This window comes from Amblyomma americanum, chromosome 2, assembly GCF_052857255.1.
Source record: "Amblyomma americanum isolate KBUSLIRL-KWMA chromosome 2, ASM5285725v1, whole genome shotgun sequence".
NCBI classification, from domain to species: domain Eukaryota; kingdom Metazoa; phylum Arthropoda; class Arachnida; order Ixodida; family Ixodidae; genus Amblyomma; species Amblyomma americanum.
In genome coordinates, this window is record NC_135498.1 from 15,483,270 (window position 1) to 15,497,152 (window position 13,883).

At 43.0% G+C, this 13,883-nt stretch overlaps 1 protein-coding gene across 2 annotated transcripts in view; it reads left to right on the plus strand.

Moving 5' to 3' along the window:
- Vps53 (vacuolar protein sorting 53) overlaps positions 1-13,883 on the plus strand; it is a 29,946-nt gene that overhangs the window by 3,096 nt on the left and 12,967 nt on the right. Inside the window, exons 3-14 of one of the 2 annotated variants that reach the window (XM_077653271.1) lie at positions 702-855; positions 1,456-1,571; positions 1,876-1,995; positions 2,645-2,723; positions 3,552-3,602; positions 4,894-4,961; positions 5,516-5,588; positions 8,769-8,911; positions 10,343-10,532; positions 11,242-11,382; positions 12,290-12,378; positions 13,067-13,306. In XM_077653271.1, coding sequence (XP_077509397.1) covers positions 702-855; positions 1,456-1,571; positions 1,876-1,995; positions 2,645-2,723; positions 3,552-3,602; positions 4,894-4,961; positions 5,516-5,588; positions 8,769-8,911; positions 10,343-10,532; positions 11,242-11,382; positions 12,290-12,378; positions 13,067-13,306 — 1,464 coding nt within the window. The remainder of the gene's footprint in view (positions 1-701; positions 856-1,455; positions 1,572-1,875; positions 1,996-2,644; positions 2,724-3,551; positions 3,603-4,893; positions 4,962-5,515; positions 5,589-8,768; positions 8,912-10,342; positions 10,533-11,241; positions 11,383-12,289; positions 12,379-13,066; positions 13,307-13,883) is intronic. The other variant, XM_077653272.1, reaches the window with a different exon arrangement.

Here is a 13,883-nt window from a genome sequence, read left to right on the forward strand (position 1 = left end):
CAGCTGATGCTGCAAAAAGTGACGAGTTTTAGAAAATCAGCAGCATAGAGTGTTTTAGCTGAAAAACGGCATAAGTAACTGGATATTGTTGGTAGAGGCTTTGCCCTGCAGCAACTCAGCCTGTCCGTTGCTAATGGGGAATGAAAATGGCTACCATTTATGTCATCATCAAGTGTGTACCTTGTTTCATGGTCAGATGTTTACCCTTTTACTGCTCATGTACTGTAACAAATGCACGAGAGCCTGTCATGCATATTTACAAAGTGTGGAGCAGCTACTGCCAGTGGTCAGTCATCTATATAGGCACTCATAAATTATAATGCACATCTTTTATTGTGAGAGTGTAATATTGAATTGGTGGCGGCCGCGATAAATGGCTCGTTTCAGTTTTCGCTAGTTACAGGTTTAGCTGCCACAGTGGCTCAATGGCTATGGCGCTCGGCTGCTGACCCAAAATAAGCGGGTTCGATTCCGGCTGCGGCGGTCGCATTTCGTTGTAAGTGAAATGCTAGAGTCACGTGTACTGCACAATCTCAGTGCATGTTAAAGAACCCCACGTGGCTCAAATTGTATGGAGCCCTCCGCTATGGCATCCCTCTTAGCCTGAGTCGCTTTGGGACATTAAAACACCATAAAAGAAAACAAACAAAACTAGCTTCAAGGTTTTCTGTTTTATGTGCCATCTGTGGCTTTCTCTGCAGGCGCTTGGATGAGCAGATCAGGACGGTGGTCCGTGGCCAGAGCAACGTTGGCTCGGATGGGAGGGCATCCCTTGAAGAAGCACAGCGTTCCATTCATCAGCTGTTCCTCATCATACGTGACATCAAGGAAAAGGCCGAAAAGTCTGAGCATATGGTATGTGTTATGGCTGTCAACCTGACACAGATGATGAGTTGCAAAGGCCCGAGGAGTGCCACTACAATTCCATGTGATGAAGCCTTGTTTTTTCGTGACTTCAGAAAGGGAACTTTCACACGCTGGAGCTGCAAGGCTCTGGTGTGATTATTGGTTATTTATCTTCCTCATATTCTCTTTGTATGGGAAACCATAAGCTGCCATTCAGGAAGTTTTTTGTGCATATTACTTGACGTGCGGTGGCATTGCCCATGTGTCAACTTAGAGCTCTCAGTGCAGAAAGCTTACAGAAAGGAATATTTGGTCTAAGTAACAAGGAAAAAAAAAAGACAGAAATCATTGTACTTCTAGCAGCCTACCTTCTCATGTTTTCTTTTTGATAGATTGTTTTAGAAATAGCTGCTAATAATATAGTGAAGGGTCTATTGTGCTGCAGCAGTTTTTCTGCACCTCCAGTGAGAACTCAAACTACATAAAAGTTTCTTGATTGCTGTTGAGCTCCATGAAAAGCACAGTTCTTGCTTCATGGTTGTATGCACAATACGTTTCAGTAATGACCAGTGAACGAAGAAATGAAATAGTGGAGAATGTTGTTTGCAGGTAAAAGAGATCACACGGGACATCAAGCAGCTGGATAATGCAAAGCGGCACCTGACGGCTTCCATCACCACGCTGAACCATCTGCACATGCTGGTCGAAGGAGTTGATGGCCTCAAGTATGTTCCATCAACGTTGTTTTGTCGACTTGTAAACTTCTCCAGCATCACTTTAACAACACCAGAAATGGAAACAGGTTTGCGGTGGAGGCCGCCAACTTTCACTGAAAACATAGAAGCATTTCACAGTCAAAATAAAGCAGTACCACTCATGAGCTTGTGGTACAGAACCAAGTTATTACTTATTTGTTAGTGCGTGCACACAAACATACACACATACACACGCACACACACTTTACATTTGTTTATTGTGTAGCAGCCTGCATTAACGTGTATACCGATGTTCTTACCTCCCCTTGTGCAGGAAGCTTAGTCGCAAGCGTCAGTACGGAGAGGTGGCCAATCTCCTTCAAGGTGTGGTCAATGTGCTGGATCACTTCCAGCCATACATGGCCATTCCACAGATTCGCAAACTGGCCGACGAGTAAGCATAGACGTATTTCTTTTGCGTTCTAGTGGTGGCTATCACTAGCTTGCTTCTACACTTCCTTTTCTTGCAAATACATACTATGCGGCTACACCAATTAGATAAAACAACTTTGTAGCAACAAGGTTGTAGCAGGAAACAATGGCATTTTCATGAAGCCATTCCTAGTCTGAAATTGTTACAAATTAAGTTGTAGTCATATTTCATGAGTTAATTTTCACAACTTTTGTTCTGCCTTTGAGCAAGAGTTTTGTATACTATTTGCTCCTCTTTTTTTCTAGCAATTTTAAAGCAGCGTTTTCATTTGGCTTTGAAGTAATATATGAAACTGGCTGAATGATGCATTAGCTCAGTCACACGTATTGAGAGTTCATTAACATTAGCCATGAATTTTGCTTTGGTACCATTTCCAATTGCCTAAAACTTCATGATTGAAAATTTTTTTGACAGCTTAGTATCAATAAGGTGTTCATACTATAGTTATATTTTTTTTGTGTGTGTGTGTGTCAAGCGAAGGATACACATGGTCATTCAAGTGTGAACAAAAGGAATTGTTCCTGGAAAAGTAGAATTCTAGCTTTACTGTGAGAAAAAAGCAGTCTGATGACATGCTTGGCCTTTCCATTGTCTTCTCTTCTTCCTCAAGGGTTGCCACCATTCAGTCTGATTTGGCTCAGCAAATAACAGCTGATTTTCATGATGCCTTCACGGGGCCAAATGCCAAGGTTGGTTGCTTCTCTGTTGTATGTGGCAGATAATAATAATGATGATGATGATGATGATGATGATAATAATAATAATAATAATAATAATAATAATAATAATAATAATAATAATAATAATAATAATAATAATAATAATACCTGTTATCATTGAGTTGCTTTACTCTTGAGCAGTGAGTTGACATAGATTTTTGGTTCTGGTGCCTGCATTTGAATGTGACTTAGATCCCAAAGGGTGTGCCTCTTTTGCCGCGCTGTTGCTGTTGATGATGAAGTCTAGGCAGCCTAGCTTAAGGTTGAAAGGGTCAAGCAAAATGTGGTGCCACATCCCGTGCTTTGTGATGTCAGTACATACTCGAAAAAATTTCAGGAAGTGCCCTTATTTCCTATTTTTTATGTGGTTACAGTAAAACATTTTATTGATTGTGCAACTTAATTTTTACTATAATTTATCTCTGAATGAGGCAAATTTGCTGTGTAGAGCGGAATTACAAGAATAAAAATTGAAAAAAATGTCATGGAATAAGTGGTATAATTGGTTAGCGTGGTATGGTGCGGCATTTGTGGCATCAAATTTGAGAGACACCATAGTGGAGGGTTCCAGATTAATTTCAATCACTTTAGGCTGTTTAACTAGCTGTGCGACCTTGAGCTTGAAATTCGAATGCCGCAGCCTCACATTCGCCATGCTAGGTAATTGGTTACCAGTTTAATCAGTAAGTTAAGCAACCATTTGTTTTTCTCTACATGTAGGAAAAAGTGTTTTATTTTGTATGCTTTCATGGTGGGGCAGATAAACAGAGTTGGTGGTTATTACGTGCATTTTTCTAGCGCTTCTCAGCACCTTCTGAAGACATCGCAAGTAACAAGGTAGAACAGAAAGTAAGGACATTACCTGCCCATAATGGCAGCAAGGCAAACATCCATTTCTTGTGTGTACTATTTAGAAGTGCTCACCCAGCTAGATGAGTTGCATAGCAGTGCACGTCATGTTGCCGCAACACGCTGTTTGCTGTCATGTTTGATGGTGCATGCTATCAAAGAAGGGGATATGCCGTCGCGCTCAGTTACACTTTTGGAGTTTATGCAGTTGTAGTAATGATGGTTGGGCAAATTAAAGTGCATGTATAGTGTCAGGGAATTCAGTGCCAAGCAAAATGTAACACAGAGGAGACAAAGACACAGGAGTTGTGAGGCTGTAGTCAGAGCTCAGTGGTTGGGCAGAGCTTCGGTGTGCCAGTAAACTACTGAACCTGCTCGGTGGATAAAGTGGTTGAAATTCTATACATTGATGTGAAGACTAAATTACTTTATTTTATGCAGATCAGAATCTGATTTTTTTTATGACAGTAATTTGGCCCAGGTAGCAATCTCATTCTGTGTTGACTGATTAGTGCACCTTTGTACATACAGTAAAAGCTCGTTAATTCGAACTTCATGGGACTGGGGAAAAAGTTTGAATTATCCGATGTTCGAATTATCGAATGGCCTCGAAAAAACTGACAAGAACCATTTGCATTACCGTATATGTACCGTATTTACTCGCGTAACGAACCCACTCGCATAATGAACCCACCCACCCCCAATTTTTGCCCAAGAATTTGAAAAAAAAAAAAGCATCAGTTTTTAACGCTTCCCTCCCTTTCGCACCCTCATGTCCACAATGCATTTCTTGGCAGTGTACCAAGATGCTGCTCAGTGATAACATCATGGTGTGTTTGCGTTTTGACATAAACTCTAGCAAGGGGGGGGGGGGGGATGTGCACAGCCTCTAACTATGCGGAGGTGCTTTTTTTTTTTGGCCACGTGCTGTGTGCCAAGCCGCCCAGACGCGGCGGCGCGTAGTTCGAATTATCCGTAGCGGAACCGACTCGCTTTCGAATTGACAGGCTTTTCTTATACACAGATCTCTATGGAGCTTGGCCGGACCAAGTAGTGTTGTTCGAATTATCCGAAAATTCCAATTATCGAGGTTCGAATTAACGAGCTTTCACTGTATTACCTTGTCGTGTTTGAATGTTAGCCGGTTTTCTTGTAGCATGTAAAGAGCTTGTCACAGTGGTGTTGGAACTCTGGAAACAGTTGTTATTGTAATTTTGTTAATGTCAGTTAAGCATATCATGATATTTTTATGGAGCAAAACATTCAGACTCACATTTTCTTGCACACGCAGCACTCGGCCCCCACCCAGCAGCTTGCAGAGGCCTGCCTGGTGGTCTCCATTCTGGACAAGAAAGTCAAGTGAGCACCTGGGTTGCGTGCTTATTTCAGTCATTGCAGTTTACATTAATGTCTAGTTTCTTCATTCAGGATGAAACGAAATGTTGCTGTGGAGAAGTTCATGCAAAACATTAAGCTGCTGTGGTAGAGTTATTTTTTTGTATTATAAGCAGTGACGCTTTAACGAACTGAAGGATTGTGTTTACTATTGTTGCCATCTCAAGCTAAAATGACTTTATTAATTCACTTTTAGCATGTCATGTGTTCAAGGTAAGCTGTTCTTGCAGTAGTTGGGATGCCTATTATACAGTACAAAGAATAATAATTGCATATCTCGATTTGTTATTGCTCTCAGTTTTGACACCTTCAGGACAACAGTTCTATCTGCTTACTTTTACGGGCACATTTTTAATATGTTTATAACTGAACAGCCCCTGTGGAAACACTTTCCAACATTTAGCAGAATTGCACTAGAGGCTTATTAAAAGTAGGAAAAGTAGTCTTTGTTTGGGAAGCAGCTGTTCCTAATCAGTGCAGTAACTGAGCCCCATTCCTTCTCATCCTTTGTGTTTCAGGCAGGAGCTTCTGAAGTGGTTTGTGTCCCTTCAGCTGGCCGAGTACACCCACCTCTTCCAAGCTAACCAAGATGTGAGTTTGTAAATGTGATGCTGAATCTTGCCTGAAATTTGGATGAAACACTGCATACTTTTTCAGTCTCTGGTATTCTGTAATGTGAGTGTTGACTTTATGGTTTGCATTGTGCACTCAGAAGTGACAGGCTTAGGAAGTAGACCATGAAAAGCAATACTTTTTTGAAGACTTAAGAAATTTAAACCTTTCGTGTTACTGTATTGCAATATTTAGGCAGCGTGAAGGTAGAATTTTATGTAAAAGGCAAGCTATGCATGGGCCTTTGATTTGTTGGTTCTGAAACCCTTTAATCAGTTCACTCAGCACCTTTCTCCCCCATTATTTTTCTTTTTTTTTTGCAGTTTTTTCTATGTTTGGGGAGTTTTGCCTCTGTTTCTCACACTTGTCAGTTTCGGCTACTATGGTGGTGCAGTTTTTTTTTCTTGCTTCTTAATTTCATTTTCCTGTCTCCTTAATTGCAGCGCCCATGTTTGTTGATTAGTGTATGTAACATCTGTTTTACTTAGTAAATAAGCAAGGTAGATGCATTGAATAAAGACAACATAAAACTTCAAAAATTATTTTGGACGCACTAACTTTTCATGGTAAAAGCTTCAGTGAAGGCTGGTCATCTTAGAATGAGACAACACTGTTCTTTTGGAAGGTGCTCTGTGTGGTGCTTCTTATTCTGTTGAAGTTTTGCATTAGGTGCATGTACTGTAAATAGGGGTGTGCAGGTATTGAAATTCTTTAACATAAATTGAATATGAATAATATAAGGAAAAAACACCTTCGGATATCGTATCGAATGTCTGTTCAGTACGACAAAGCATTTCAGAAACATAAATAGGCAAGTGTTGTTGCCCTTAATTTTTTTTTCAGAACAGTGTATGGTCTTTTCAACTGAAAGAAACAAAACTATATCATCTCACCGCTATGCAAAAAAAATTGCGTGCACAGAAATGTACACTGCTTGATTAGACAGCATATCAGTATGCAGCATGTAATGTTGTCATGCAAAATGGATTGCAAATGCAATCCATGAATTTACACTTGACAGGCAGCTAAAAATAACATGGCGGGTAGTAAATTTTGATTAGTTCGATGTTAAAGAGTGACAGGCTTGTATTTCGGCATGCTGGAAGAACAGCGTGGATGTAATTAGGCAAAGAGAACTCTCATTAGCATTGGAACGGCGCGACTGCTACTAAAAAAAATGGCTAAGCTCTACTCTAAACACGAATTAGCCTATGTGAAAGTAAAAAGGGATTAAGCTGTCCTCTAGCCCTCTCCCGTTTAGGGGCAGGGTTTGCTGGCCAAGTCTTGGAGTAGATATCTGTCCTTAAATGTACGGAATGCGTACTCTTGGCAACAGAGGCATATTCTCGCTGAAAACCATAGTAACTTGATATAGTTAGCAATGGGAGGAGGCTTTTAAACGCGGCACTGGAGGTATTGAGGTTAGCAAATAGAGGAGATTGAAGCCTTAATTAAAATCTTTGTAACTGCTAGAACTTCGCATCTTTTGAAGAGTGAATTTGTTTTCGTTGCTTACTGTAAGTATTCAGTATTTTTAGTGATGGAAATTTACCCTAGGGACTAGGCAGCATACCCTGCCTCTAAAAGAGAGTCCACCAGTGGACAGCTTACTACCTTTAAACTTCTATGTAGGCTAATTCATGTTCAAAGTGTAAGCTTGTGGCTTAGCTTGGTTCAGCGACAGCTGACGGCCTACTGGGCTATTGCCTGTGAGACACCTAATGAGGCAGTCACCTGTAAGAAGGCATTGCCGACACGACCGTCGAGGTGCTCGGCACAACAGCAGAGGTGTGACATTACCTCCATATCATTCAAAGGAAAGCGAAAAGCGCACAAGTTTTGCACGTAGCTCGCATTAAAATATTGAGCCTATTTCGATGAGAACACATCAGAATAGGCTTTAGTAAGATAAGTCCACAATGTTGAAATCTTTGATTCGTTCTTTTATGAGCAAACAACGTAAACACAAAACCGCCGGCACCAGCAGTAGTGTTATGAAGCTGTGAAGAAGCTGTGAAGCCAAGTGCATAGCTGACCCCCTCCCCTCGGATTTCTGAGCTGAGCATCAAAAATATAAGTATAGTAGCTCTTGCTGCAAAAGAAAAAGAAGTAACTATCGACATGCCATTTGGCATTCGAAAGTGGCGCGCAGCTGGGTTTGACGGCTGGTGAAAGCGCAGCTGACAGCCACCATCGCCGCGGGATGACGGTGAAGCTTGGAAACGGAAACTAAGCGATCAGGCTATTTTTTGGTTTAGGGACAGGGGCCCTCCGATTGGTGCCACGCCTGCTATTATGTGCACATAAAAGTTGCGCGGGTTACAGCGCACCTTTCTGTGGGTGGGGTTCTAACCTGGTTGATTCCCCTGCCGCTGACTCCTCGAATCAGCATCCCGGGAGCCCCCATGCAAAATTCCACAAGTGGGCTTTTCCTCATATCATATCATATCAAAATGAGGTGGTGGAGCTCATGCTGGAAGAGTTGTGAAAGCAACAGGACGAGTGCCGTAGATGTAGGCGTTATATATGCAACACATTGTGGAAGGATCATTCAAAACGCGCTCTTTCTCGCTGGAATTGTTTGAAGCGGGTGGTTGACCATCTTGTTCTCATCGCATATGTGGGAAAGCCTACTTGCGGAATTTCGCAGTAGGTCCAAGCCTCGCAGCGTCTGAATGTGATCAGTACATGCGATAAACAATGGAGAAAAAAGTGAAGAGGATGCTTTTGTACTTTCCTGGCTGTCCATGCTTGACCTACGGTAATGGTCGGATTTGAGAAAGTGGATGTAATATTCGATTTCTGGTGGATACTGGAAAATTTTCGAATATTGGGAAATTCTCGAATATCAGTTTCTTGGAATCGAATATGGACCGAATAAGAAACATATTCGACCCGTGTTTGAAATTCCCAATATACGCGCACCCCTAACAGCAAACCCTTTTTAAAGTGTACATTGTACAGTGGACATCATTAATTCGTGCTATTCGAACCGAGGCTTGGTTCCTGTTGCTGTCAAAGTATTAAAAGTACTCCTGTTAATTTAAACTGAGCACACTTTTGGCCCTCTTTGAGCTTGAATTAGGTTGAGTATTGAGAGTGTCTACAGAACAGTGATGTTGCATGTGTTCCAGGGTGTGTGTTGGTCTTCCTTCCCAGGTAGCCTGGCTGGACCGTGTGGACAGGCGCTATGCCTGGCTGAAGAACCACCTGGTCAAATTTGAGAGCAAGTTTGGCCAGCTGTTCCCTGCCGACTGGGAAGTGAGCGAACGCATTGCGGTCGAGTTCTGCCACATCACCAGGTAAGCATTGCAATTCCTACTACTTATTGATGTTCTGGTGGCCCACATTATATATTTTTAATTTTTTTTTTTTTGGGGGGGGGGGGGGGGGGTGAAGGGGAGCCTTATAGCTCTGTATGAGCTCTGTCCATCTTCTGTTTGATTTTTTTCTTTCTATGCTTGTTTCACTGCTGTTCGATTACTCGTTATGCTTGCTGTTGCTTAAAATGCTGCTCCTACCATTCTTGTCATTTGATAGGATGTGGTGTTCAGAGGTTTTTCAAGTGCAGTGCTTTCAGAATGTGTGAAATTGCATTTGCGAATTATTTCTTAGCTTTTCTTCACTGTTGTTGTGTGTGGAAACAAGGATGTGTACTTAGAGCTATGGGGTGCTCAGAAGTGGGAAAACATAATGCTATGGGGCAGCCTTCAAAATTGGAAGCAAATTTATGCTCGCCTAATGGACCAAGATCCCGAATTTTTGTGGCTTGGCAGCTGTCACCTATGCATGCTTTGCTCGCAAGAGTCGCTTCCAATGAATAGGGAATATAAAAAATTGTTAAATGTATTTTATTTTGATCACAATGTCCTTGAGCCAAGGGTGGCTGCCAGACTGAGAACTAACTCGGAACTTCTGGACCTGTGTGAAATTGTCGTCATCTCAATCTCAGTCTTGGAAGCAGATTAGCATGGTGTTCTAGCTCAGTTGTGTGTGCCACGTTCTGAGCATAATGAATGGCAATATCAAGTGTCATACCTTTTTTGGGGGGACTGCTCCTTTATCTATGCCATGTAGCTGTGAATGGCATCACACACAAGTCAGTGCTTCTGGTAACTAAGACTGGAACGCCAGGGTAGAGGCTGTTTCATGCAGTGGAATTTAGTTGATCCGTGCTCGCTCAGTTTAATCCAGGAATTTATTTTAACTGATGCCTCTGTCCTGCCGAAGTGCACATATTTTGCTGAAAGGCTTATAATTAGTTATAATTTGAAGACATAAGCATAGGCAGTGGTTTATTTGAATTGTTCATGAAGCTGATCTGCTCTAGTCAGCAAAGCATGACAATGCAGTGGCTCAATTCTGGCCCTGCACTGAGTAGCTGTGCGCCATTAATAATGGCAGGCAGCCAATTGTTTGGTTGCTTATAGTGTATCGTCATCTTGGTGCGCATGTGTGGCATTTCTTATCGCCTGTAATTAATGTGGGTTCACTGTAACTTGAACAAATTTTCAGTCCTCTTCGAATCTAAATTATCGAGATTCGGTTGTAATAAAAGTATTAGAGGAATGATGGAGCCTCTCATTTGTGCTACACATGCGTCTTAGTGCCCGCACCTCATTCACCCAGAGATACCCAAAACATGACAGTTTCATCGGGACTCATCTAGCCGAGCAATTTGACTTCATCATTGTTCCTTCCCCTTTCCATCCCCCACCCGGTTTTGTGTGCAGGCGAGAGCTGAGCCAGCTGATGAGCACGCGGGTGCAAGACATGGAGGTGCGGCTCCTGCTGAGCGCCATCCAGAAGACGACAGCTTTTGAGTCCTTGCTGGGCCGACGGTTCACGGGTGTCACCCTGGAGCGCACCTCTTCTGTAGCGCCCCCTCCACCGCAGCCTCCTCCTGCTGCTGCCTCCGCACAGGTGATGCCTTGATGCTCGTACAGCATATGGATGGGCAATGCCTTGCTCAGGCCTTCTTGCCAGGTTAATGGAGTATGAGTGCAACACATATGGTGTGCGGTTTATTTACAATCGTGTGTAAGCATGATGCCGCTGTAAGGCCTCATTTGTGCCATGGTCATGATTTTCTGCTCCGAAAAAGACATTTTTACACCTTTCTTTGACATCTTTATTTTGCAAGCTTGCATAAAAAAAGGATGGGTGAGCCTTGCAAATGTTTCTAGGTGTAGGCCCTTAGCTCTCCAATAAAAGTTTTGCCTTGGGTGTAGGAAGGATGGCACGAATGTAAGCATCATTTTTCTGAAATTTTTCCCATCCATGTTTCCCCTTCGTCGGAAGTGTGGATAGGAAACCTTCAAAAAAACATCATTTATGCTGAAGTAAGGGCTCTTTTTGCTGCTGACATTTATTATCTGAGAACACTGTGCATCTGCATGACAGGAGGTGCAGGCCTAGGATTGCGGCTGCAAGCACCTCCACTGTTGCAAGTGTAGCATCCATCCTTTGGCACTGTTTCTTGCCTGTGCAGTGAATAGCTTTGCCACAGTGTTTTTCAGCTCCATTGTCTGTCTCTTTTAGTGAAAACGACTGTTGCAGTTGCGTGCTGTTTCTTGTTGGTCTGATTGCTCATCTTGTGCCTGTCCTGTTCTCACTTCCCTTGGGTGCACAGCCTCAGAAGAGCACCAACCCCTTTGAGGAAGGTGGGGAGGAGAGCAATCCTTTTGCTGAGGACATTGAGAAGGAGGAGAAGGCAGCGGGGGCAGGAGCAGCCGAGGCAGCTGGGGAACCAGCACCCCAGCCATCCCCTCAGGTGGTGCATCCTTGTTTGCTTGCTGTGCATTAATTAAGCAGCGTCAACATTCCAAGGGCCAAATGTATTAAATGAAGTTGTAATACGATGGCAAGAGGAGTAATCCAGCAGTGTCGGATTTTGATTTCATGTAATACAACTTTAAAAGAACATTAAGAGAACGAAAGGACCTAAGAAAATTATACGAATCCTAAGGCATTGTGACCTAATGATGACTACCCCTTTTTGTATGTTGTTACGTTCTGTGTGTTGTTTTGTTTTTAGTGTGCGGGAGCATTGCCGTTTTGTTTGTGACCTGGCTTTCTGCATGCGCAATAGTTTTCAGTTGTCTAGGACAGGCATGGCGCATTGTATCATTTGTTGTTTTTTTTTCTTTTTGTTCCATGTATTTTCTGACAGGCTGGCGTATGTGTGTGCATATGTGTGCATGTGCATAAATGCATGTGAGCGAGCGAAAAAGTGTGTGTGTAGATCACTGAAAATTTAAAAACAAAGTTTATTGCGTGACGTTTCAGTTGGAGGACCAGGCTGTTTCTCGTGTTGTGTAATAACATTGTGTAATAAACATTGTGATCTTGAGTTTTTGCAGATTTATCATCATACTTAATAATTAGCTGCTGAGAAAGCCTCATTTGTGCATCTGCGTGCATACTTGGGTGCGTGCGTTTGCAGCGCATGGCATTAAACAAGTTGTGCTCAGTGCAGTTGTGTCATTATCTTCTCTGTGTCTGTTTTTGTTCTTGTGTTTCATGCGCTGTGGTGAATTCAAGGTTCTGTTCATTGCTTCTGCTCTTATTCCACTGGTAGTTGTACCAGTGCTTGCCTTTTCCTGTATTTGACTTTGTGGCACGCTTACAAAATTTTACGTTTACTATCCTGTGTATCCATCTTTCCACATAATATGCAGATGTCTTTGGCCAGTGTTAACCCATTCCAAGGCCTTGTCTCCAGTTGCTTTGAGCGCCACTTGGACATCTACGTGGAGTCTCAGGACAGGTGAGGGATGAAAAAAGTATTTTCAGGGGGAATGATTTCATTTTCTCTCTGTCTTTATTTTGTCGGCAGGTGTGCATTATTAATCGCAGCCTTGTCAGGTACAGTGGAGCAGAGTGTTTATCAGAATGTTAGTAAATACTTTAAATATTGAAACAACATCGTTATTTTTAACAAATTGGACCCTAATTAAAATACCACTTTTCTCGCAGTGAGAGTTTGGGTTGATAACTGTTTCCCGTGCAAAAATGGATATAGTTTTTCTTGTGTGCTTGGACCAGTTGTGCCTTCTGGTGTGGTGTTAGCACGATTTTATCGTTACAGTGATAAATAGTAACACTGTAATGATGGTTTGTCAGTGGCGTGCCAGCGCATTGTGTCAAGGTGACAGACATCACGAGATGCGAGGATGATGCATTTGCTTCAGTGCTGGAATACCAAGAACGGCTATTGTCAATTTCAACCAAAAGTTTGCCAACTTGTGAACTGATTTAATTCATTTATCAGGCATCTTCACGAATTCTTGACTGGTTCTTGGATTCTTGGTTGACTGGTTGCCCGCGAAGATCTGAGCCTTGGTTGTCATTAGATTCCTTAGTAGCACTGTGACGATACAAGCAGGCTTGACATGTGACTGCTTCTTCCGACCTGCCTTTGCTGAGAGCCCTCCTTCCACCGGTGCCCCCCACAGGACACTTAAGCAGCTGCTGGACCAGTTTGTGGAGGCAGCCCAGCGGGCACCCCTCCCACAGCCCGACGTGGAGACTGCTGGCGTGCTGCCCAGCTGTGCCGACCTGTTTGTCTATTACAAAAAGTGCCTGGTGCAGTGCAGCCAGCTCAGCCGAGGGGCCCCTTTGCTGGCCTTGGCACGCGTCTTCGGCAAACACCTGGCCGACTACGCAGGGCGCGTCCTCCAGGGCTCCCTGCCAAAGTGAGGGCGCCACTGCTTCCTTGTGACTGGACCACTTGGGGCTGTTCGTTTAGCATGTCTCAAGGTTGCATGGAAGGAAAAAAAGCACCACTTTCTGTGCAAATTTCTCAGAGTGCTTCGTGCACCTAGGTAATGTCAAATATAAACTCCATATTTGGCTTGGCTTGTGCTTGGCCACAAGCATAGATTCAGCTGCAGGGGTGTGGCTGTGGTGCGATTCAGATACGTAGTTTTAGGTTCAGGTAATTATGAATTAGTGCGAGAGCACTATTCCGATGGGCAAACACTGAGCAAGATCTTGCAATATTTGTATGCCTGCAGTGTTTGTGGATTTGTGCCAATTGAAATAAATAAATAAAATTAAATAAATATCCACGACACGGATTCGAACCCGCAGCAGCACGAACAGATCGGCTTCGCTGGCCGCTGCGCGAGAGCACTAGGTTATCACCGCAGGCGATAATGCCTCGTGTCGTGCTGTGCATCGCACAGCGTCTTCTTCATCAGCTAATACCAGTATCAAAATAATATTCGCTCTTTGAGCTATGTGGCGGTAGTGACAGAGAGGTGTGCGCTG